The sequence below is a fragment of the Tachyglossus aculeatus genome, chromosome 10, assembly GCF_015852505.1.
Source record: "Tachyglossus aculeatus isolate mTacAcu1 chromosome 10, mTacAcu1.pri, whole genome shotgun sequence".
Lineage (NCBI taxonomy): Eukaryota > Metazoa > Chordata > Mammalia > Monotremata > Tachyglossidae > Tachyglossus > Tachyglossus aculeatus.
In genome coordinates this window covers 54,159,247-54,183,222 of record NC_052075.1, presented here as the reverse complement: position 1 = coordinate 54,183,222, position 23,976 = coordinate 54,159,247, and the positions used below count along the sequence as shown (strand labels likewise).

The following is a 23,976-nucleotide window of genomic DNA, read 5'->3' as shown; positions in this document are numbered from 1 at the left end:
AGACTGTGAGCCTCACATGGGACAACCTGATCACCTTCCCCAGCGCTTTGCACATAGTAAGCACTTAACAAATGCCATTATTATCATTATTATTATTATTATTTCTGGCCTGGAGTAGGCAGGAACCTGAGGGAGGGAGTGGGGCTTGGAGGAGGTGGGGCCGGGCCCAAAGCGCTTTGCCCCTTGGGCTGAGGAGGTTGGCATGGGCTTCACTCCACCTGCCCCGCCCTGAGTGTGTTCCCTGTCCTTGCAGGGTGCTCGCGGCTTCCCAGGGACCCCCGGCCTCCCCGGTGTCAAAGGTCACAGGGTAAGTCTTGCGCGGGGCTGGGGCTGCAGGGCTTGGGGGCCTTGTCGGTTGTGCTCTCCCGGGCCCAGTTCGCATCTGAAGTCCTGTGTGCCCCCCACAGGGTTACCCCGGCTTGGATGGTGCCAAGGGAGAGGCTGGTGCTCCAGGGGTCAAGGTGAGGCTCTGGGGAACTACTGGGGTCTCCGACTGACCCATTGGCTCTGCCCGGTGGGTGCGGGGACGAACCACCCCTGGCCCTGAGGGGATGGGTCACGTCCTCGTTTCCCTCTGGAGAATCTGTAGGGGTGGGAAGGCCCCTTCCCTCATCTGTCCCGACTGGCCAGATGCGGGGGGATTAGGGGGTGGGTGGGGGGACTGGGGTCACTACGACTCAGGCTGCTGCCATGATCCCCTCCGTTTCTGCCCCCAGGGTGAAGGCGGTTCCCCCGGAGAAAACGGCTCCCCCGGTCCCATGGTGAGTGAGAAACTCTGCCTCATCCTCCTCCTTCCTCTCTTCTTCTCCTTCAGGCCCAGGGGCTCGGCCCAGAGACTCAGGGTCCAGGGGAAGGAGGGCCTGGCTAGTATCACCCCCGGGTGGTAGGGTAGAAGGGCAGTGGGCCTGGAGATTTCGCGTCCGAGCCACTGCCCCGTCTGGGCCCTGGAGTCGGGCACTGAATGCTGTGCTGGGTGAATTGTGCCACAGGCTTTCTGGGAGGGTGGTCTTCCACCCTAGACCGCGAGCTCGAGGGCAGAGACCGTGTCTACCAACTCTCTCAGACTCCCCCAAGAGCTCAGTACACAGTGGGCACCTAGTCAACACTGTTGAACGACCGATCCCAGGGACTCCAGCCCTCTGCCCGGGGCAGGGTGGGGAGTGGTGGGTCCCGAGGGGGGTCAGACCAGTCCCGAGGGGCATCCTGGATCCCAGCTCCATCCGTGGGGCTTCTCACCTGTGCCGCCGTGTGTTCCAGGGACCCCGCGGCCTCCCTGGAGAGAGAGGACGGAACGGACCTGCCGGTGCTGCGGTGAGTGTCGGCCCCCAACCTCTCCCCCACCCACATCCCATCCCAACTCCAGCCCAAGATCTGCCCTTCCTGCCCCTCTGGATTGGGGAAAGAAACTCCCTCTCTGGATCAGGGTGGGCTGACATTTTCCCTCCTTTCCCTGTGTGGCAAGGAGGGAGGGGATCCCCGGGGGCGAGATCCAGCTGGCTCTGGGGATGGGCAGACCCCAGTGCCACTAGAAGCAGCACGGTGGAGTGGACAGAGCATGGGATTGGGAGTCAAACGGTTCTAATCCTGGCTCCGCCACTTGTCTGCTGTGTGACCTTGGGCCAGTCACTGCACTTTTCTGTTCCTCAGTTCCCTCATCTGTAAAAGGGGGATTAAGACTGTGAGCCCCACGTGGGACATGGACTGTGTCCAACCTGATTTGCTTGTAACCATCCTAGCGCTTAGTACAGTGTCTGGCACATAGTAAGCACTTAACAAATGCCAGAATTACAATTACTAGTACTTTTGGAGACATCAGAAGGGACGAGGTTCATTCACTCAATCGTATTTATTGAGCGCTTACTGTGTGCAGAGCACTGTACTAAGCGCTTGGGAAGTACAAGTTGGCAACATATAGAGACAGTCCCTACCCAACAGCAGGTTCTGCCCCTGGACTCCCTTACCCCCAGCTGAGGCTCCGAGAAGTTAAGTGACTTGCCCAAGGTCACACAGCAGACTTCCTGGCTCCGCCACATGTCTACTTGTGTGACATTGGGCAAGTCACTTAATAATAATAACATTTATTAAGCGCTTACTATGTGCAAAGCACTGTTGTAAGCGCTAGGTAGGTTGCAAGGAGATGAGGTCGTCCCACGGGGGGCTCACAATCTTCATCCCCGTTTTACAGATGAGGTAACTGAGGCCCGGAGAAGTGAAGTGACTTGCCCAAAGTCACACAGGTGACTAGTGGTGGAGGCAGGATTTGAACCCATGACCTCTGACTCCAAAGCCCAGGCTCTTTCCACTGAGCCATGCTGCTTCTCCAGCTTCTCTTCAACTTCAAGTAACTTCAAGTTACTCCTCACACTTAACTTCTCTGAGCCTCCGTCCCCTCATCTGCCAAATGGGGATGAAGACTGTGAGCCCCACGTGGGACAACCTGATCACCTTGTATCCCCCCCAGCGCTTAGAACAGTGCTTTGCACATAGTAAGCGCTTAACAAATGCCACCATTATCAACTTCAAGTAACTTCAAGTTACTTCTCACACAACTTCTCGGAGCCTCCGTCCCCTCATCTGTCAAATGGGGATGAAGACTGTGAGCCCCACGTGGGACAACCTGATCACCTTGTATCCCCCCCCAGTGCTTAGAACAGTGCTTGGCACATAGTAAGCGCTTAACAAATGCCATTATTGTTATTATTATTATTATTATTATTATTATTATTTATTATTATTATTATTATTCCAGGCCAGCAGAGGGGAAGGGGGAGAGTGTTTGGGGGGAAAGCACGCAGTGGCTGGAAGGAGAGCTGCAGTGTGGGGTAGGGAGAGGAATGGCCACCCACCCCCGACTTAGGCCTTCTTGGACGGTCCCGGCAGGGTGCTTGGCCGCCCTTACCAGCCTGCCTCGGTGGAATGCTTTGGTCTCTCCCTCCCCCACCTGGCCCACTTTGGGGTGAGCCAGGCATTCCCGGGCAACCTGCCAGTGGCTAGCGGCCAGTCCCGGGGCCGGGCCAGGGGCCGGGCTGTGCCAACTGCACTGTCTCCCTGGAGCCGAGCGGAGAGCTTGGAGGGGGCCATCGTGGCACATCCCGCTCTTCCTGCACTGTGGAGACCCCTCTGACCCCTGACTCTCCCTCCCTCCCTCTGCCCATCCGCCAAGCTAGCTCTCTTCCTCCCTTCAAGGCCCTGCTGAGAGCTCACCTCCTCCAGGAGGCCTTCCCACACTCAGCCCCTTCCTTCCTCTCCCCCTCGTCCCCCTCCCCATCCCCCCCATCTTACCTCCTTCCCTTCCCCACAGCACCTGTATATATGTATATATGTTTGTACATATTTATTACTCTATTTATTTATTTATTCATTTATTTTACTTGTACATATTTTGTTAGTATGTTTGGTTTTGTTCTCTGTCTCCCCCTTTTAGACTGTGAGCCCACTGTTGGGTAGGGACTGTCTCTATATGTTGCCAACTTGTACTTCCCAAGCGCTTAGTACAGTGCTCTGCACACAGTAAGCGCTCAATAAATACGATTGATGATGATGATGATGATGTATATATGTTTGTACATATTTATTACTCTATTTATTTATTTATTTTGCTTGTACATATCTATTCTATTTATTTTATTTTGTTCGTATGTTTGGTTTTGTTCTCTGTCTCCCCCTTCTAGACTGTGAGCCCACTGTTGGGTAGGGACTGTCTCTTTATGTTGACAACTTGTACTTCCCAAGCGCTTAGTACAGTGCTCTGCACAAAGTAAGCACTCAATAGATATGATTGATTGATTGATTGATTGATTGGCAGCATGGCTTACTGCCTAGAGAGTCAGAAGGTCTGCCTGGGAGTCAGAGGGTCATGGGTTCTAATCCTGCCTCTGCCACATGTCTGCTGTGTGACCTTGGGCAAGTTACTTCATTCATTCATTCATTCATTCAATCAATCGTATTTATTGAGCGTTTACTGTGTGCAGAGCACTGGACTAAGCGCTTGGGAAGTCCAAGTTGGCAACATCTAGAGACGGTCCCTACCCGACAGCAGGCTCACAGTCTAGAAGGGGGAGACAGAGAACAAAACAAAACATATTAACAAAATAAAATAAATAGAATAAATATGTACAAATAAAATAGAGTAATAGATACGTACAAATATATGTACATATGTACAGGTGCTGTGGAGAGGGGAAGAAGGTAAGGCTCACTTCTCTGAGCCTCAGTTACCTCATCTGGAAAATGGGGATTAAGCCTGTGAGCCCCACGTCGGACAACCTGATCACCTCGTATCCCCCAACCAGCACTTAGAAAGGTGCTTTGCACATAATAAGCGCTTAATAAATGCCATCTTTTTTTTTTACTTCACTTCTCTGGGCCTCAGTTACCTCATCTGGAAAATGGGAATTAATAGTGTTAGCCCTGTGTTGGACAGGGACTGTGTTCAACCTGACTAATTTGTATCTGCCCCAGTGCTTAGAACAGTGTTTGACCCCACCAGCACTTAGAAAGGTGCTTTGCACATAACAAGCGCTTAACAAATGCCATCCTTTTTTTTTACTTCACTTCTCCAGGCCTCAGTTACCTCGTCTGCAAAATGGGAATTAAGAGTGTGAGCCCTGTGTGGGACAGGGACTGTGTCCAACCTGACTAATTTGTATCTACCCCAGCGCTTAGAGCAGTGTTTGACACATAGGGAGCCCTTAACAAGTACCATAATAATAATTATTATTATTATTGTTATCTTCCACTTCTCCATCTTCCTCTGTGGGATATCAGGGTCCCAAAGTTTGGGCGCTGCCAGAGGCACGGTCTGACCTTGTTCTTGGATCTTCAGGCTCTTTGGGGGGGCTTTCTAGTCCATTCCACCTGGGGAGGGGCTCCCCCACATCGTCCGGTGCCCAGGCAGGGGCACAGAGCAGGGACAATCAGCTCTTGAGGAGGTTGCCCCGTTCTGAGCTGAATCATAACCGGTGGGATCTGCAGCAAATCTTCCTCCGGGGAGGACATCGTCAGGTCTTGTGGATCCCATTCCGTATTTTAATGTCATTTTGGGGGCAGGGACCCTCTCCATAACCTCCTCTATCTTAGGACCCTCTCACCCCCATCATCATCATCAATCGTATTTATTGAGCGCTTACTGTGTGCAGAGCACTGTACTAAGCGCTTGGGAAGTACAAATTGGCAACATATAGAGACAGTCCCTACCCAACAGTGGGCTCACAGGCTCACATGTAACCCCCAGGATGGGTAAACGCTCTGGGGTTCCTGGAGGATCAAGTTCAGGCCCAGGGCTGAGCCAGCCCATGGATGGAGGCGGGTGGGTGGTCCCGGGTTGCTGAAATGTCAGTTTACACATGACTCAAGGGAGCTGGTCATGATCCCCTAAGGATTTCCTTAGCCCAACTTCAGCCGGCTCACCCTTTCCTGGCCCTGGCCTGGAGCCTCCCACCCCTCCCGAGAGTGGGAAAAACTCCCTTCCCCTTCCAGACCCAATAGGAGCTTAATAATAATAATAATAGCATTACTATGTGCCAAGATCTGTTCTAAGTGCTGGGGAGGTTACAAGGTGAACAGGTTGTCCCACGTGGGGCTCAGAGTCTTCATCCCCATTTTACAGATGAGGTAACTGAGGCCCAGAGAAGCTAAGTGACTTGTCCAAAGTCACACAGCTGACAAGTGGCAGAGCTGAGATTTGAACCCGTGACCTCTGACTCCAAAGCCCGTGCTCTTTTCACTGAGCCACGCTGTTTGAGTCTGACATCGCGTCTACCCACTGTTGTCTTTTCCCAGGCATTTAGTGTAGTGCTGTGCATCCAGTAAACGCTCAATAAAAGCCACTGGCTGATTGATTCCCTCAGCCAACGCCCCCCTCAAATAAAAAAGTGGTGATTCCTCTTTATCCAGTGCTTACTTGGGAGCTGGAGCTGCCCAGGATACACCCCCAGCCCAGTCGGGTCACAGTCTACCTGGGGTCAGAGGAGATTGTGGGGGTGGGCTGTCCAGGGGGTGAGGGGAAAATTGGCCATTTTAGGTTAATTGGTCTCTGAGGTCCAGAGAGTCTTTGCCCAGAGAGAAAAGGTGAGGGGCTCCAAGGCTGGACCCTAATGCGTGTTTTTTGTTGTTTGTTTTTTTACTGGTATAAGTGCATGGTACTAAGTGCACAGTACTGAGCCCAGTGCTTTGCACACAGTAAGCGCTCAATAAATATGACGATGAATGACCGCGGGGGTAGATGCAAGATGGTCAGATTGGACAAAGTCCACGTCCCATTGTGGGGGCCCACCGTCTTAATCCCCATTTCACAGAGGAGGTAACTGAGGCCCAGAGAAGTGAAGTGTCTTGCCCAAGGTCACACAGCACACAAGTAGAGGAGCCGGGATTAGGACTGAGGTCTTTCTGACTCCCGGGGCCGGGCTCTAGCCACTAGGTCAGAGGCCTGGGGGAGGTTGGGAGCTGCAGGAGATGCTATCTCTTGCCCCCACCCAGCTTCTCGTGGTGGGTTGGAGCCGGATCGAGGGATGCGTGGGGCAGGTGAGCCCGGCTGCAGAGGGTGCCCCGACTTCCAGATGTAAAATGGGGTTCATTTAATCTGATTCGGAGGCTCGGCCCTGACCGCCCTTTCTCTTTTCTCTCCCCAGGGCGCTCGAGGCAACGACGGTCAGCCCGGCCCGGCCGGTCCCCCGGTAAGTAGCACCCCATCGCGGCCATGGCCTCCAGACCGAGCAGCCCAGGAGGGCTCCGGGAACCCGGGGTCTCAAGACCTTGGGACCTCCACCCTGCAGCAGCCCCGCTAACCCCCTCCCCTCCCTTCTCCCCACCACAGGGACCCGTAGGCCCAGCTGGTGCTCCTGGATTCCCCGGCGGCCCTGGCTCCAAGGTGAGTCTCGCCGGGGTCATTGGGGAGAGGGGTTCTTCGGGAAGGGGAGCTGGACTCAATTTGGTACCATCTGACTCCCAGTACAGTACTGCAAACAGTAAGCGCTCAATAAATAAGATTGAATGAATGGACACGGAGGAGAAGGCCGACAGTCTGCAGGCGTGTCGGCGGGGGAATGGGGCGGGGGGTGGTGAGGTGGTCAGAGCCCCCCGTCCCCTTGGGAGCAGGAGGGGGAAGCTGGAGGGGGAGCTGGGGACGGGCTTCTCCGGTCCGGATGTTTCCATGGCGACAGGCGGGCCCCCCGCTGTCGAAGTCACTTGAAGGAGCCCATTGTGCGGGGCAGGGAGGGGGAGAGGAGGGCTGGGTTACACCCGGCCGGACCACAGGCCTTCCCTTCCCCCCCGCAGCCCTCCACCCCCACTAGGACCCCCGAGCAGGAAAGGGGCCCTCCAGCCCCCCCGGAGGAGGGCTGATTTGGGGTCTGAAGAACCCAATTCAGACCTGCCCGGTTGGCCTAGCTCTTAGGCCTTGGCTGTGCTTGCGTGCGTGTGTGTGGGCCCATGCATCTCACCCAGTGTACCTGCCCCTCGGGTCCCCTGGCCCGCCTCTGCCTGACATCTCCTTCCTTCACCCCTCCCTTCTAGGGTGAAGCCGGCCCCACAGGTGCCCGCGGCCCTGAAGGTGCCCAGGGCCCACGAGGCGAATCTGGAACTCCCGGCTCCCCCGGCCCCACTGGAGCTTCTGTGAGTAATGACTCCCTCTTCCCCTCCCATCCCTTCCCTGCTCCCCCGGCCCCCTGCCCCTCACTCTCTGCCCTCCTGCTTCCTGCCCCTATTCCCCGTTCCGGGTCCTTGCTCCTGACCCTTCCTAAGGGGCGTGGGGGGGAAAAGGGGAGAATTCACCCTCTTGCAAGTTTTTCCAGAAGTGGAAGATAATGGGGAGGGGGCTGCCCAGCGCTTCCTCAGGGCTGGGGGCTACAGAGTAAGACTCCGAGTGGATCCCGGTGCCCGAGGAATGGAGGGGGTTTGACTGGAGTGGATAGGGAGCAGCCTTACCCTGAGGCAGGGGAAGCGACAAAATGACCCCAGGAGTCAGGGCTTGTCCAGTCTGTGATTTCAGCTCTCTCCCTCCTATTTGACTACTGTGTTCTCCCACTACAACCCAGTCTCTTCATTCCTCCCAAACTAGCCCATTCGCTGTTTCTCTTTATCATCTTTGTTATCGCCAACCTCTTCATCACGCCTTTTCCCCTGCCGGGGATTCCCTCCTTTTCAAATCCACCAAACACAGCTCTCCCCATCTTCAAAGCCCTTCTGAAATGACATCTACTCCAAGAAGCCTTCCCCGATCGATCTCTCCAACTTCCACAGCCATCGATCTAACAATCGGTTGTATTTATTGAGGACTGATTTTGTGCAGAGCACTGTACCAAGCACTTGGGAGATAAAATATAACGGTGGTAATATATGCAGCGTGGCTCAGCGGAAAGAGCCCGGGCTTTGGAGTCAGAGGTCATGGGTTCGAATCCTGACTCCCCCACGTGTCTGCTGTGTGACCTTGGGTAAGTCACTTAACTTCTCTGAGCCTCAGTTACCTCATCTGTAGAATGGGGATTAAGACTGTGAGCCCCACGTGGGACAACTTGATCACCTTGTATCCCCCCCAGCGCTTAGAACAATGCTCTGCACATAGTAAGCGCTTAACAAATGCTATCATTATTATTATGTATACATACAACTGCCCTAAGCACCTGTGAACATAATCTACATTATTAAGCATTAATTTATGTACAATCATTCAGTCATTAACCCCTTATCCTCTTCCTTTTGTTGATGATGATATTGATGATGATGGTACTTGTTAAGCGCTTACTTTGTGCCAAGCACTGTTCTAAGCGCCGGGGCAGATACAAGGTTATCAGGTTGTCCCACGCGGGGCTCACAGTCTTCATCCCCGTTTCACAGATGAGGTAACTGAGGCTCAGAGAAATTAAGTGACTTGCCTAAAGTCACACAGCTCTTCCCCCTAAATTGTAAGCTTCTGGAGGGTGGGGATAGTTCTTGCTAGCTCTGTTGTACTCTCCCAAGCACTTGGTACAGTGTTCTGCACACAGTAGGTGCTCAGTAAATACTACTGATTTATTCTTCTACTCTGCTTCTCTCCTTGGACTCTGACCTCCATCCAGTCCCCCTGAAATGTTTTAGAGCGTCTCAGTGCCTCCCTTCCAGCTTCTGTCCTGTTTCTAACCCATCCCCGTCCTTCCCATCTACCATCTTTCCTCCTGAAGGGTGGGAGGTCGGGAAACCAGCTTGCTTTTGGCCCTGAAGTCTCTCTGTTTTTAGGGGAACCCTGGAACAGACGGTATCCCCGGAGCCAAGGGGTCTGCGGTGAGTGTGATGTCTTCTCCCCGCTTTGAGGGTCCGCATCCTGGGTCTGGGGGGGGGGGGTGTTTGTGGATGGGCCACCCCTGTTGGGTGAGCGACGGTCAGATTAGGGTGGCTTTAGGGGGAGAGGTGTCCTGAGGCTGAGGTATGTGTGGAGATTCAATTGTTGCCAATTTGTACTTCCCAAGCGCTTAGTACAGTGCTCTGCACATAGTAAGCGCTCAATAAATACGATTGATTGATTGATTGATTCTGACTCGTGGGAGTCCTTCGCCTGGGGAGGGTGCGATGTGGGGACCAGTGAAGGTTTAGAAAAGTGAATTTTTAGGGAGAGCAGGGCGGGCATCTATATTGCTGGGAGAGGAGGGAGGACTGAGGCCTCTGGCTTCTCCCTCCTCTATACTGTAAGCTCCTTGTGGACAGGGAATGTGTCTGTTTTGTTATATTGTACTCTCCAAAGTGCTTAGTACAGTGCTCTGCACACAGTCAGCGCTCAATAAATACGATTGAATGAATGACACTCTTTTCCGTGTGGTCCCATGCAGGGCGCTCCTGGCATAGCTGGCGCCCCCGGCTTCCCCGGCCCCCGTGGCCCTCCTGGACCTCAAGGTGCCACTGGTCCCCTGGGCCCGAAAGGCCAGACGGTAAGAGACCCCAATTCAACTCCTCTGGACCTCAGTTTCCTCAACTGTAAAATGGAGCTTCGATACCGTTTCTTCCTCTTATTTAGACTGTGAGTCCTTGTGGGACAGGGACTGTGTCTCACCCGATTAACTTGTATCTAACCCAGCGCTTGGCACATAGTAAGCGCTCAACAAATACCATAATTATTCATCCTTCCATGAACTCCGTCTCACATCCATGTCCCCAAGCCTTTCCCTCCCCCCAGTCAGCCCCCACCCGTCCTCCATCCTCATCTTTCCTGCACCCTGCAGCCTCTCCTTTCTCTCTGCAGGGAGAACCCGGAGTGGCAGGATTCAAAGGCGAAGTTGGTCCCAAGGGAGAACCTGTAAGTGTCCCCCCCCACCTCATCCCCCACCCTATGAGACCAGCCCCTCTGACTCCAAGTTGCTTCCCACTCCTTCCAGCTCTCTTACCAAGATCACTTTCTGGGACCCGTGCAATCTTGGTTGCGGGGAGGGTGGTCCCAGTGAGCTGCATCTCCCCCCCTTAGCCCCCCCGAGGACTTCCTGGCTTTAGCTCCTCCATCCAGCCAGTCTTCATCCCCAGAATGCCTTGGAGTGAGCTGGGGACCCCCTCTTCCTCCTCCTTCTTCCCTGGACCCTGACGCCTGGACCTCAGCAGATCCAATCCTGGCCCAGAACTGACCTAGAGGCACCTGGGCACTGGGTAGTTGGGCGGTAGCATTTGGGATCTTCAGTTCATCCTGAATGCTCCGCTCACCCTCCCATCTCACCCCCCTCAACCCCAAAATGGTTCCCCCGGCCTGGGTGGGCCCCACGCTGGAGCCTCAGTAGTAACGATGGCATTTATTGAGTGCCAAGAACTGTACTAAGCATTGCTCTCATTCTCTCTCTCTCTCTCCCACACCCACAAACACAAACACACACAGGGACCTTCAGGCCCTCAAGGAGCACCAGGTCCAGCTGGCGAAGAAGGCAAGAGAGGAGCCCGGGGAGAACCTGGAGCAGCTGGACCTCTGGGCCCACCTGGCGAGAGGGTGAGTGGCTTGGATTTGGGTTCTGGGACGTCAGACCTCATCCCGCCTCACGCCCTGGCTGGCCAACTCCCCTGCTGGAATCCGGGGGGGACATCCCTCAGTGCTTCTCGAGGGGGCCCGGGGACCCCCACCTCACCCCCAGATTCTCCCCTCTCCCCCCAGGGAGCTCCAGGCAACCGCGGTTTCCCAGGACAGGACGGTCTGGCCGGACCCAAGGTGAGTGGATGTGAGGCCACGGGCAAGGAAATGGCGGGCCTTGGCCTGGTGGGGTAAGGTATATTCCCCTGTGACCTCTCTCCTCCCTTCCCCCCCTTGCTTGGCAGGGAGCCCCTGGCGAGCGTGGACCCAGCGGCCTAGGTGGACCCAAAGGAGCCAACGGTGACCCCGGCCGCCCCGGCGAACCCGGCCTCCCGGGTGCCAGGGTGAGTTGCCCCGTGGGGCTGGGACTGGGGCGGAGGCGGAAGCTGTGGACGAGTGAGGGTGGAGTGGTGGGATAGGGTCATCTCTTCCCTTTGTACATTGTGTGCCCAGTTGTGTGCCTAAATCACGCAGGGACTTGGGGCCCAGCGGGTGTGGTAGAGATTTGAACCAGAGAAAGGATGCCCTCCTTCAGCAGCCCTTTTCATCGATGCCCATAGAGGAGCAGCATGGCCTAGTGGCTTGGCCACTGCTTGGCTCCACGGGCTTGGGAGTCAGAGGTCATGGTTTCTAATCCCAGCTCCGCTACTTGTCTGCTGTGTGACCTTAGGCAAGTTACTTAACTTCTCTGTGCCTCAGGTACCTCATCTGTAAAATGGGGATTGAGATTGAAAGCCCCACATGGGACAACCTGATTATCTTGTATTTATTCCAGCGCTTAGAACAGTGCTTGGTACATAGTAAGCCCTTAACAAATACCATCATCATCATTATTATTATTATCAACACCCTTCCAGCCTCACCCCCCGAACTAATTTTGATGGTTCTCGATGCCCCCGCCCAATCTAACTTGAACCATTCCTGTCCACACTCGGCTTATCTTCAACAACTCCCGCTGGTAGCCAGTCTATACTTGGCCATTCCCACTGGCATCCGGTCTGGGACCAGTTGTTCCAGCTGGCACCCCAGTCTAGCCTTGGTCATTCCCTTGGGCATCCCAGTCTAGCTTTGGTTATTCCCACTGCTATCCCGTCTAGCCTTGGTCATCCTCACTGGCACTCAATCTAGTCTGGGTCATTCTCACTGGCATCCAGACCCTCTAAGACTCTAAGCTCATTGTGGGCAGGTAATGTGTCTGTTTACCATTATACTGGACTCTCCCAAGCGCTTGGTACAGTGCTCAGCACCCAGTAAGTGCTCGATATCTTTGATTGAATGAATGAATGAATAGTGCCAATCGCTCCATCCCATTAGCACCATCTTTGCATGTTCCTGCAAATGTTGTTATTATTAGTATTATTATAAACTGGGAGTGTCCTGGGGCCATTTTGTGAGCCATTCAAGAGATGAGCTGCCCTGGCCTTGCCCTGGTTGACCCTCTTAGTGGGTTGGGGGAGGGCAGACCATGGAGCCATTTTGTTGCCCCTGGTGAGAGAGGCTGAACACCGCTCCCCGACTTCCCCCCGACCACCCCAGGCCTGCTGATGACCTCTTTTCCCTTGAATGCAGGGTCTCACTGGGCGCCCCGGAGATGCTGGTCCTCAAGGCAAAGTTGGACCTTCTGTAAGTGGAACCCCGCTCGGGGATTGGAGCCGGGCTAAGGGGCGGGCGTGCTGGGAGGTTTGGGGCTCCCGTGAGCTGGGATGGAGGGCAGAGGGGGCAGGGCTGCCATCATCCTGGGAATCTGTGAGGGATTGTGGTCGGGGGAGCGCTTTGGAGACAGGGCGGGGGAGGTCCAGTGACCTCACCCAGAAGCTGAGGTGCCCAGCTTCACCTCCGTGTCTGTGGAGAAGGACGGAGGGCTCTGATGTGCCATCTCTGTGCCCTCTGCAGGGAGCTGCTGGCGAGGACGGCCGCCCCGGTCCCCCGGGCCCTCAGGGAGCTCGCGGACAGCCTGGCGTCATGGGCTTCCCCGGTCCCAAAGGTGCCAGCGTAAGTCTTCCCATGCCTTTGCGGTGCTCCCAAGTGAGGATAGTGCTCCTGCTGACCCTTTGGCAGGCCTGACCCTCCTGCCAGGCAAACCCCTGACCCTGGGTGTGCCCTTTGTGGGTGCCCTTGTCTGCTCAACCTGGCTCAGGCCTTTCAACCTCCTCCAACCCTGCTTCGCCTCTCACTCCTTCCCGCTGCCTCCCCATCCCTCCATCCCTCCCTCACTCTGCATCTCCTCTCCACCAGGGTGAAGCCGGCAAGGCGGGAGAGAAAGGACTGCCCGGCGCTCCTGGGCTCAGAGTAAGTGCCCGCCGGGTGCCCCATTGTCAGGGGAAGGGCCGGTCACACCCGGGTCAGAGCCTGTCCAACTCACTGGACCCCTGACCATTTCCTCAAGGTGGGCGGGAGCCTCAGGAAGCAAATCTGAGGGTCCTGGGGCTGCCACGGAGACAGATAGTGTCGTTCATCTGTGTGCACATGGGTGTGTGCCTGGGTGGGTGGGTGTATATGGCTGTGTCTGGGAGGGGGTGGAGGGGACAGGCCTGAAGGGTTGCCGGGGTGGGTGGGTGGGAAGGAACCCTGGACCAGGGCAGGCTTCCTGGAGGAGGTGGGAAGGAAGACAGTGGAAGGAGGGTAGAGGTAAGATGATGGACGTTCCTGTGACTGAGTGAGGGAGTGTGGGACGCAGCAGGCCGATGACCCAGATTCGGTGGTCCCCCGTCTTGACCGCAGAACCATCTGAGGGTCCATAGCCAGGGCCCAAGGAAGTTCTCTGCCCCGTCCTGTCTCATCCCCATCTCCGCCCCCACCGCCCTTCACCTCTCCCCTCTCTTCTCCTTCCTCCAGGGTCTTCCCGGCAAAGATGGAGAAACAGGCGCTTCCGGCCCCCCAGGACCTGCAGTAAGTCCCCTGGTCCCCCACAGGGCAGGACGGGCGGAGGCCGGTGGGGAGCAGGGGCACCGGCGATCCTGAAGCTGGGCAGAGACGGGCCCCGTGTCCTGGGTGGGGGGCAGGGGCCAGGGCTGGGTCATCATTCATTCATTCAATCGTATTTATTGAGCGCTTACTGTGTGCTTGGGAAGTACAAGTTGGCAACATATAGAGACGGTCCCTACCCAACGTGTAACGTGTAACGCCAACTCCAACCCCAACCGTCTGCAGTTCCCTCGTGCCCCTACTGTCTCTCTTGCCCCGCCAGCTCCGCTTACAGTGTCCGTCTCCTCCCACAGGGCCCCGTTGGCGAACGGGGAGAGCAGGGAGCTCCCGGCCCCTCCGGCTTCCAGGTGAGCAGCCAGGAGATGCTCTTGGGACTTGGGAAGGGCGGGAAATTTGGGGGTCAGAGGGTGGGCCCTGGATTGATTGCACCAGGGCCAACCCCACCCTCATAACATGGTCAAACATGTGTCTCTTTGTCTCCTAGGGACTCCCTGGTCCTCCCGGCCCCCCTGGAGAAGGAGGAAAACCAGGTGACCAGGTGAGTTTGGACTCTTTGCTCCTGGAGCTCAGGGCCCTTGGAACTGTGTGACCTTGAGCAAGTCACTTCACTTCTCTGTGTCTCAGTTACCTCATCTGTAAAACGGGGATTAAGACTGGGAGTCTCGTGGGTGACAAGGACTGTGTCCAGCCTGATTAGGTTGTACCTACACCAGAGCTTAGAAAAGTGCTTGACACATAATAAGTGCTTAACAAATACCATCATTATTAGACACCATCACTAGGGCTCAGCACAAGGTGGTATTTACTGAATGCCCGCTTGATGCACCGCACTGTACTAAGCGCTTGGGGAAGCAAAACAGATGCACAAGACGTGTAGCCTGTCCCTGAGGAGCTCACTCTCCAATAGGGGAGACAGATGTCAACATTTATAAAAGTAGTGGAGTCGTAATAAATATTCGAATATACAGATGAAAGGGCAGTCTATACCTACACAGGGCTAAGGATGGGTGTAAGTGAATACTTAATTGTTGAAGGTGGCAGTTGGGTTGTTGCAGTTTGGAGTGTTGAGATTGATTAGAAAAGCAGCATGGCTCAATGGAAAAAGCATGGTCTTGGGAGTCAGAGGTTATGGGTTCAAATCCTGGCTCTGCCAATTGTCAGCTGTGTGACCTTGGGCAAGTCACTTAACTTCTCTGTGCCTCTGTTACCTCATCTGTAAAATGGGGACTAAGACTGTGAGCCCCACGTGGGACAACCTGAATAAATTGTATCCTCCCCAGCGCTTAGAACAGTGCTTTGCACATAGTAGGTGCTTAACAAATGCCATCATTATTATTATTATTATTGAGAAGTGAGATTTCGGGGGGTTTGAACAAGGGGTCTGGTGGGGTTTGGTTGGGGAGGGAGTCCAGGCCAGGGCCAGCAGTGTCAGAAAAGGGACAGAGCCAGCAGGGCCAGTCGAGCAAAGCACAGTGAGAAGGCGAGTATGGGAAGGGTGAAGAGAGCCACTGGGCAAGATGGGGAGAGCTGAAACTTGAAGCTGAACAATGAAAAGTGTTTGTGTGTTGTGGGGGGTTGCAGGAAGCTGAGGGGCTGGGGGAACTGAGGAGAGGAGAGAGGTGAGCTGAGAAGTGCTTTGGCAAGATCGATCAGTGGTATTTATTGAGTGCTCACTGTGTCCAGAGCCCTGTACTAAGCGCTTGGGAGATACAGTACAATTGAGTTAGGAGAAATGGTCCTCACCCACAAGGAGCTCACAGTCTCAATCAATCAATCAATCAATCAATTAATCAATCATATTTATTGAGCGCTTACTGTGTGCAGAGCACTGTACTAAGTGCTTGGGAAGTACAAGTTGGCAACATATAGAGACAGTCCCTGCCCAACAGTGGGCTCACAGTCTAGAAGGGGGAGACAGAGAACAAAACCAAACATATTAACAAAATAAAATAAATAGAATAGATATGTACAAGTAAAATAGAGTAATAAATATGTACAAACATATATACATATATACAGGTGCTGTAGGGACGGGAAGGAGGTAAGACGGTGGGGATGGAGAGGGGGACAAGGGGGAGAGGAAGGAGATGGGATCAACGGGAGATGATCTGGGCAGCGGCAGGCAGTGTGGTTTGGAGTGGGGAGAGGCTGGAGGCTAGGAGAGCAGCGAGGAGGCTAAGAGCCTAGTCTAGCCAGGATGTGACCAGAGCTTGTCATCCCAGAGTGGTCAGCGGTTGGTGGCCTGGACTCGGCTCCAGGCTGGGCCTGTGGGCTCGGCTTTCAGGTTCGCCCCTCAGGGGCTCGGGGTCGGGCTTCTTCTGCTCGTCACCGTCCTCCTCTGTCTTTCTCCAGGGTGTTCCCGGCGAAGGTGGTGCTCCTGGCCTTGTGGGCCCCAGGGTGAGTGTCTGCTGGGAGGGGAAGGGGCGGCGGGGGGATGACCAGTCCCATCCTGTCCCCTCCCACCCAGCTCCACCTTTTTCCCATCCACCCAGCTCTACTCTGACCCCTGCCCATCCAGCTCCACTGTCCCCCGTCCACCATCTCCACCCTGGCCCCTGTCCACACAACCCTGTGGACCGCCCCAACCCATCCGCTTCTGACCCCTTCTGACCCTGCCTCCCACGGCCCCTCTCTGGCTCACGGGGAACGGCTGGCACTTTTGGCTTCAAGCCCCCTGAGTGCCCCTCCCTCTAACCCCATCTCAGTCTTCCCTCTGAGCTGCCCTGACCAATCCCCCCTGCAGCGACACTTGATCCCTGACCTCTCCCTATATTCTGGCACCAGGGCGAGCGAGGTTTCCCTGGAGAACGAGGCTCTCCCGGCGCTCAGGGGCTTCAGGGAGCCCGTGGCCTCCCTGGAACACCAGGCACCGATGGACCCAAGGTGAGACCTCCCCCGTCTCCTTCCAGAACCTAATCCTGCCTAGACAACACTACCCTCTCCTCCATCTGGGAAAGAGGAGGGAGGGAGCGGGAGGCGAGAAGAGGGGAGGGAAAGGAAGGAGAAAGGGAGATGAAGTGGGAAGGGGCAGAAGGGATGGGTGTCAGTGGTGGGCACTGCCAATGGTGAACTCTCCCTCCCCGCACAGGGTGCCACCGGCCCAGCTGGACCCAACGGAGCTCAGGGCCCCCCAGGTCTGCAGGGGATGCCCGGCGAGAGGGGCGCGGCAGGCATTTCTGGCCCGAAGGGAGACAGAGTGAGTATCCCCCGGGCCTCAGGGGTGCCCAGGCAGCGGGCCATCAGAAGGCCCCGTGCCGGTGCCCGCTGCCCCATCTGCCACCCCCCAGCCACACCCACCCATCTCCTTGCTGCCCTGGGAGCCCTCATCCTGCCTCTGGAACAGCCAAGCACGTTTACCCGTTGGAGCAGGGCAGCCTTGGCCATGCCCCTTCCCTGTTGCTGCTGGCCCCTGCCCGCTCACCCACCATGGTTGGTCACGCTCCCTTCTTTCACCTCGGCCTGGAGAAGCAGCATGGCTTAGTGGCTTGGGAGTCAGAGGTTGTGGGTTCTAATCCCGGCCCCGCCACTTATCGGCTGTGTGACTTTGGACAAATCGCTTCAACTTTTCTGGGCCTCAGTAACCTCATCTGGAAAATGGGGAAGACTGTGAGCCCCACGTGGGACAACCTGTTGACCTTGTAGCCGTTCCAGCGCTTAGAACAGTGCTTATTCGAACCCCTGGCCTCCGACTCCAAAGCCTGGGCTCTTTCCACTGAGCCACACTGCTTCTCATCAGTTCAGTTCAGGTCTGATCAGTTCAGAACCGACCTTCCCAACTCCCCAGGCTCCCGTTCCCCCTCCCACCCTCCCCACACGACAAAATATACGTCGTCTTAGACTGTGAGTCCTATGTGGAACCTGATTATCTCATATTTACCCCAGAGCTTAATATGGGATGAAGACTGTGAGCCCCACGTGGGACAACTTGATCACCTTGTATCCCCCCAGCGCTTAGAACAGTGCTTTGCACAGAGTAAGCGCTTAACAAATGCCATCATTATCATTATTATTATTGGCACATTATTATTTTTATGATGATGATGCACTTAGACTGTGAGTCCTATGTGGAACCTGATTATCTCATATTTACCCCAGGGCTTAATATGGGATGAAGACTGTGAGCCCCCCGTGGGACAACTTGATCACCTTGCATCTCCCCCAGCGCTTAGAACAGTGCTTGGCACATAGTAAGCGCTTAACAAATGCCATTATTATCATTATTATTATTGGCACATTATTATTATGATGATGATGATGCACTTAGACTGTGAGTCCTATGTGGAACCTGATTATCTCATATTTACCCCAGAGCTTAATATGGGATTAAGACTGTGAGCCCCACGTGGGACAACTTGATCACCTTGTATCCCCCCAGCGCTTAGAACAGTGCTTTGCATAGAGTAAGCACTTAACAAATGCCATTATTATCATTATTATTATTGGCACATTATGATGATGATGATGATGATGCACTTAGACTGTGAGTCCTGTGTGGAACCTGATTATCTCATATATACCCCAGAGCTTAATATGGGATGAAGACTGTGAGCCCCCCGTGGGACAACTTGATCACCTTGTATCCCCCCAGCGCTTAGAACAGTGCTTTGCACAGAGTAAGCGCTTAACAAATGCCATTATTATCGTTATCATTATTATGATGATGATGATGCACCAGACGTGGCCAAGCCCTCTACCTGCGCTCCCCTGTCAGACCGGGCCACGCCCACCTGGCCAGGAGGCCACGCCCCCTGTCAATCACTGCGTCCCCCGGCCAGGCCACGCCCACCTCACATCTTCGCCAATCAGATCGCGCCCCCTTCTAGCGTCACAGCCCAGGCCACGCCCCTAGCAACCCGCCGGGGCCGCGTTGCCCCGGATACCCTGCATCCCTGCATCCCCGCATCTCCATGGCAACGGGGCCGCGGCTGAGGCTCCCGCTCTTTCCCCCAACTAGGGCGACGTCGGCGAGAAAGGCCCGGAAGGAGCCCCCGGCAAGGACGGCGGAAGGGTGAGTAAAGTGGACCGGCCGGGGGTCAGTCAGCCGGACCCCAGGACCGGCCCCGGAGCCCGACCACCGGGGCACGTCCTCTCCCTATCCATCAATCGATGCTATTTAGAGAGTGCGTACTACGTGCAGAGCACTGTACTTCATCAATCGTATTTATTGAGCGCTTACTATGTGCAGAGCACTGTACTAAGCGCTTGGGAAGTACAAATTGGCAACAAATAGAGACAGTCCCTACCCGACAGTGGGCTCACAGTCTAAAAGGGGGAGACAGAGAACAAAACCAAACATACTAACAAAATAAAATAAATAGAATAGATATGTACAAATAAAATAGAGTAAAAAATATGTACAAACATATATACATATATACAGGTGCTGTGGGGAAGGGAAGGAGGTAAGATGGGGGGATGGAGAGGGGGACGAGGGGGAAAGGAAGGAAGGGGCCCTTGGGACTCTTGTACTAAGCGCTTGGGAGCGTACCCTGCCCATAACGGGGGTTGGGGGTGGGCTCCGATCGGGGTCACAGGGCGCAGTCTGTCCCCCTACACGCCAATCAGTCAGTGGCGTCTACTGTGTGCACAGCACTATACTCGTGAGAAGCAGCGGGGCCTAGTGGATAGAGCACGGGCCCGGGAGTCCGAGGACCTGGGTTCTGGTCTCGGCTCCACCACTCACCGGCCGTGTGACCTTGAGCAAGTCACTTCTCTGGGCCTCAGTTCCCTCATTGAGAAATTGGGGGTTGATACTGTGAGCCCCACATGGGACGGGGACTGTGTCTAGCTCAATTTGTTTGTATTCATTCATTCATTCATTCATTTGTATTTATTGAGCGTTTACTATGTGCAGAGCACTGTATTAAGCACTTGGGAAGTACAAGTTGGCAACATATAGAGACGGTCCCTAACCAACAACAGGCTCCCAGTCTAGAAGGGGGAGGCAGACAACAAAACATGGAGACAGGTGTCAAGTCGTCAGAACAAATAGAATTAGTCATTCTATTATCAATCAATCAACCAATCAATCGTATTTATTGAGCGCTTACTGTGTGCAGAGCACTGTACTAAGCGCTTGGGAAGTACAAGTTGGCAACATATAGAGACAGTCCCTAACCAACAACAGGCTCCCAGTCTAGAAGGGGGAGACAGACAACAAAACATGAAGACAGGTGTCAAGTCGTCAGAACAAATAGAATTAATCATTCTATTATCAATCAATCAATCAATTAATCATATTTATTGAGCGCTTACTGTGTGCAGAGCACTGTTCTAAGCGCTTGGGAAGTAAAAGTTGGCAACATATAGAGACAGTCCCTACCCAACAGTGGGCTCACAGTCTAAAAGGGGGAGACAGAGAACAAAACCAAACATGCTAACAAAATAAAATAAATAGAATAGATATGTACAAGTAAAATAAATAAATAAATAGAGTAATAAATATGTACAAACATATATACATATATACAGGTGCTGTGGGGAAGGGAAGGAGGTAAGATGGGGGGGATTAATATTCTATTAATAGAATAGCTTGTATCCACTCCAACACTTAGTACGTTGCCTGGCACATAGTAAGCGCTTAACAAATACCATATAATTAATATAATATAAAATTATATAATAGAATATATAATTAATATACTAAATGCTCAGGTGAGCACAATAAAGGAGGCAGGCCCGAGCTCCTCGGCCCAGCCTCACTCTGCTTCCCTGTCTCCTCCCCATGCAGGGTCTGACAGGCCCCATCGGCCCTCCCGGCCCCGCTGGACCCAATGGCGAGAAGGTAAGCTTTTGGGCCAAAGGACCCCAGCCCCTTGGGCAACCCCAGGGAAGGGGAGGCTACCTCTCATCCCCCTTCCTTTGTAGCCCCCTCGCCCCATCCCAGACCTCCTCTCTTCCCTGGAGCTCCACCCTCCCCATCTGAGTTGGGGGCAGGGGGTCCCCGGGTTGGGCTGTTGCGGAGGGAGAGGGGCAGGGGCTCGCCCGGGCCCGACGGCTCCCAGACCCCTCCTCCTCCTCCCCCTTTGCTTTCTTCCTCTCCAGGGTGAGTCCGGGGCCCCCGGTCCCTCCGGCACGGCTGGCGCTCGTGGAGCTCCGGTGAGTGGCTTCAGTGGCTTCACCTGTTCAGGGCCTGGTCCCCCTGCTCCCTCTGGGCATCCTAGGGTGGGCGGGCCTGGCTGGGATCCCCAGTTCGTGTGTGTGTGCGTGTGTGTGTGTGTGTGTTTGTCTGTGCCCCCCAGGTTCCCCCCCAACTACCCATTGTTGGGTAGGGACCATCTCTATATGTTGCCAATTTGTACTTCCCAAGCGCTTAGTATAGTGTTCTGCACACAGTAAGCGCTCAGCAAATACAATTGAATGAATGAATGCTACTAATAATAATGATGGCTTTTATTAAGCGCTTACTATGTGCAAAGCACTGTTCTAAGCGCTGGGGAAGTGACAAGGTGATCAGGTTGTCCCATGTGGGGCTCCCAATCTTAATCCCCAATTTACAGATGAGGGAACTGAGGCCCAGAGAAGTGAAGTCAACCATCCAAATACTACTAATAATAATGATGGCATTTATTAAGCGTTTGCTATCTGCAAAGCACTGTTCTAAGCGCTGGGGAGGTTACAAGGTGATCGGGTTGTCCCATGTGGGGTTCGCAATCTTAATCCCCAATTTACAGATGAGGGAACTGAGGCCCAGAGAAGTTAAGCGACTTGTCCAAAGTCACACAGCTGACAAGTGGTGGAGCCGGGATTTGAACCCATGATCTCTGACTCCAAAGCCCGGGCTCTTCCCACTGAGCCACGCTGCTTCTCTAATAAGGCAAACTAAGGCATAAGGACTAAGGCAGTGTTTGTGGGGCTTGGCTCCCACCGACCCTATGGATCCCCGCCGCCCCCAAACCGAGGCCTGGCAGAGTGGGGTTGGGGTCTGGGACTGACTGCCCCTTCTGACTCAGACCCCCTTCCTCCGCAGGGTGAGCGTGGTGAGACTGGTCCTCCAGGCCCCGCTGGGTTCGCCGGTCCCCCTGTGAGTACGGCCGCATCCCCCTGCTCATCTTTCCTTCCCTCCTTCCGGCCCCCAACTGCACATCCCAGGGACTCTCATTTCCACCCCCGGCCTTTCCTCGAGGATCTCCCTTCCTCCACCTCCCTCCAACGGCTCCCCCTGATGACACCCCATCGGCGTCCCTTGGCGTCACCCCGACAAGCACTTTCCCACCTCTCCCTTCCCCTCTGCCCTCCGCCCCCATCCCCGGCTCACTCCCACAGACCAGATTCTGCACTCAGTCTGGGCAGAAGGGAGGACAGGTGCCCGTGGGGCCCTAACCAGGCCTGGGACCACATTCATCCCTACCTGATCCCCGATTCCTGATCTCTCCAGCCTTTCCCACCCCTACACCGTGGGTCCCGGCTCTCCACCCATGGGACCAACCCACTTCTCACTGCCCTGCCTCCCCTTTCCGCTTCCTGCCACAGGGTGCCGACGGCCAACCTGGTGCCAAGGGTGAGCAGGGACAGTCTGGGCAGAAGGGAGATGCCGGTGCCCCTGGTCCTCAGGGCCCCTCTGGAGCCCCTGGCCCTCAGGTGAGTGCCCCGCCTCTGAAGCTGTTCTCTTCCATCCCCCAACCACAGGAGCAGGGGAGGGGGCTGCAAAAAAGGTGTTCGGGGGGCTGTGGAATCTCAGTTTACCCCCTCTGGAGTCCAGAGTCCCCTGCTGCCATTTCAGGGGTGAGAGACAGTGGTGGAGGGAGACGGACAGGAGCACGGAAGAGGAGGAGAGTTAGAGGTCGGGGGTTAGATGCATGGTGGGTTCAGGTGGTCTCCGGGGGCAGTTTTGGTAGGGGTGGGAGGCGGGGCTGTTTGAGAAGACAAGTCGAATCAAAGCGGTGGGGGGCCAGGAGGCAGTGGCCGCTTTCTGGGTGAGCCACGGTGGGCGACCTTGTGGTCAGCGAGGGAGAGAGGGGTTGGAGTTGTGGAGAAACGCGGGGAGGTGTGGGCAGAGCTGCAGGGAGGCTGCAGAAAAGTGGCCTGAACGTGCAGCTGGAGGGGCTGAAGGTAGACTTCAGGGCAGATGGGAGGGGCTGAAGACACAGGCCTCGAGGAGGAAAGACCCCGCTGTGCCTAGGCCGGGTGAGGGGCTGGGGGTCTGTGGTCCCCCCGGCCCTGCATCTGACACGTCCATTCTTTGCCTTCTCAGGGTCCCACTGGTGTGAATGGTCCCAAAGGAGCCCGCGGTGCCCAGGGCCCCCCGGTGAGTGGTGGCACAGCCTGGCGGCAGACTGGAGTGTGGACCAGGGGGTGGGGAGAAGAAAGGCCGGGCCAGGCCTGGTCCTACTGAGTCCCCAGGTCCTCACCTGGCCTCTACCAGGGCAGAACACAGGCTTGGTCGGGGGAAGGCAAAGGGTTGTTGATGGGAGGGAGGGCACTGGCTGGGACCAAGGGCCAAGAACACTGCGCTGACTTCTCCCCACAACAGGGCGCCACTGGATTCCCCGGAGCTGCCGGCCGCGTCGGACCCCCAGGCTCCAATGTAAGTGGTGCCCTCACCCTCTCTTCCCTTTTCTCCTCTCCTTCTCTTCCCTCTCCATCTTCCCTTCTCCCTCTCTCCCTCCACCTCTCCCTACTTCTGTCCTTCTCTCCCTCTCCCTCTTCCCTTTTCTCTTCTCCCTCTCTTCCCTCTCTGTCTTCCCTTCTCCCTCTCTCCCTCCACCTCTCCTGACTCCTGTCCTTCTCTCCATCTTCCCCTTTCCTTTTCTCCCTCCACCTCTCCTAACTCCTGTCCTTCTCTCCCTCTTCCCTTTCCCTCTCCCCTCTCCCTCTCTTCCCTTTTCTCCTCTCCCTCTCTTCCCTCTCTGTCTTCCCTTCTCCCTCTCTCCCTACTCCTGTCCCTCTCCCTATTCCTATCTCTCCCTCTTCCCCTCTCCCCTTCCAATTCTTCCATCCCTCTCTCCCTCTCTGTCTCCCACTCATTCTCAGGAGCATGGGGCCAGGGTTGGGGGATGGCTCAAGAGCCCCTGGCCTGGCTGGATCAGCCAGTAGGTAAG

The 23,976-nt window shown here is 55.2% G+C and overlaps 1 protein-coding gene across 1 annotated transcript in view; it reads left to right on the top strand.

The window, feature by feature from the left end:
- Positions 1–23,976, top strand: part of COL2A1 (collagen type II alpha 1 chain) — a 54,826-nt gene that overhangs the window by 20,638 nt on the left and 10,212 nt on the right. The window contains 29 exon segments of the mRNA XM_038752223.1: positions 254–307; positions 408–461; positions 717–761; positions 1,258–1,311; positions 6,630–6,674; positions 6,815–6,868; positions 7,513–7,611; positions 9,211–9,255; positions 9,798–9,896; positions 10,208–10,261; positions 10,826–10,933; positions 11,096–11,149; positions 11,257–11,355; positions 12,581–12,634; positions 12,905–13,003; positions 13,247–13,300; positions 13,847–13,900; positions 14,230–14,283; positions 14,421–14,474; positions 16,289–16,333; positions 16,721–16,819; positions 17,025–17,132; positions 18,891–18,944; positions 20,667–20,720; positions 20,981–21,034; positions 21,906–21,959; positions 22,409–22,516; positions 23,130–23,183; positions 23,409–23,462. Coding sequence (XP_038608151.1) covers positions 254–307; positions 408–461; positions 717–761; positions 1,258–1,311; positions 6,630–6,674; positions 6,815–6,868; positions 7,513–7,611; positions 9,211–9,255; positions 9,798–9,896; positions 10,208–10,261; positions 10,826–10,933; positions 11,096–11,149; positions 11,257–11,355; positions 12,581–12,634; positions 12,905–13,003; positions 13,247–13,300; positions 13,847–13,900; positions 14,230–14,283; positions 14,421–14,474; positions 16,289–16,333; positions 16,721–16,819; positions 17,025–17,132; positions 18,891–18,944; positions 20,667–20,720; positions 20,981–21,034; positions 21,906–21,959; positions 22,409–22,516; positions 23,130–23,183; positions 23,409–23,462 — 1,917 coding nt within the window.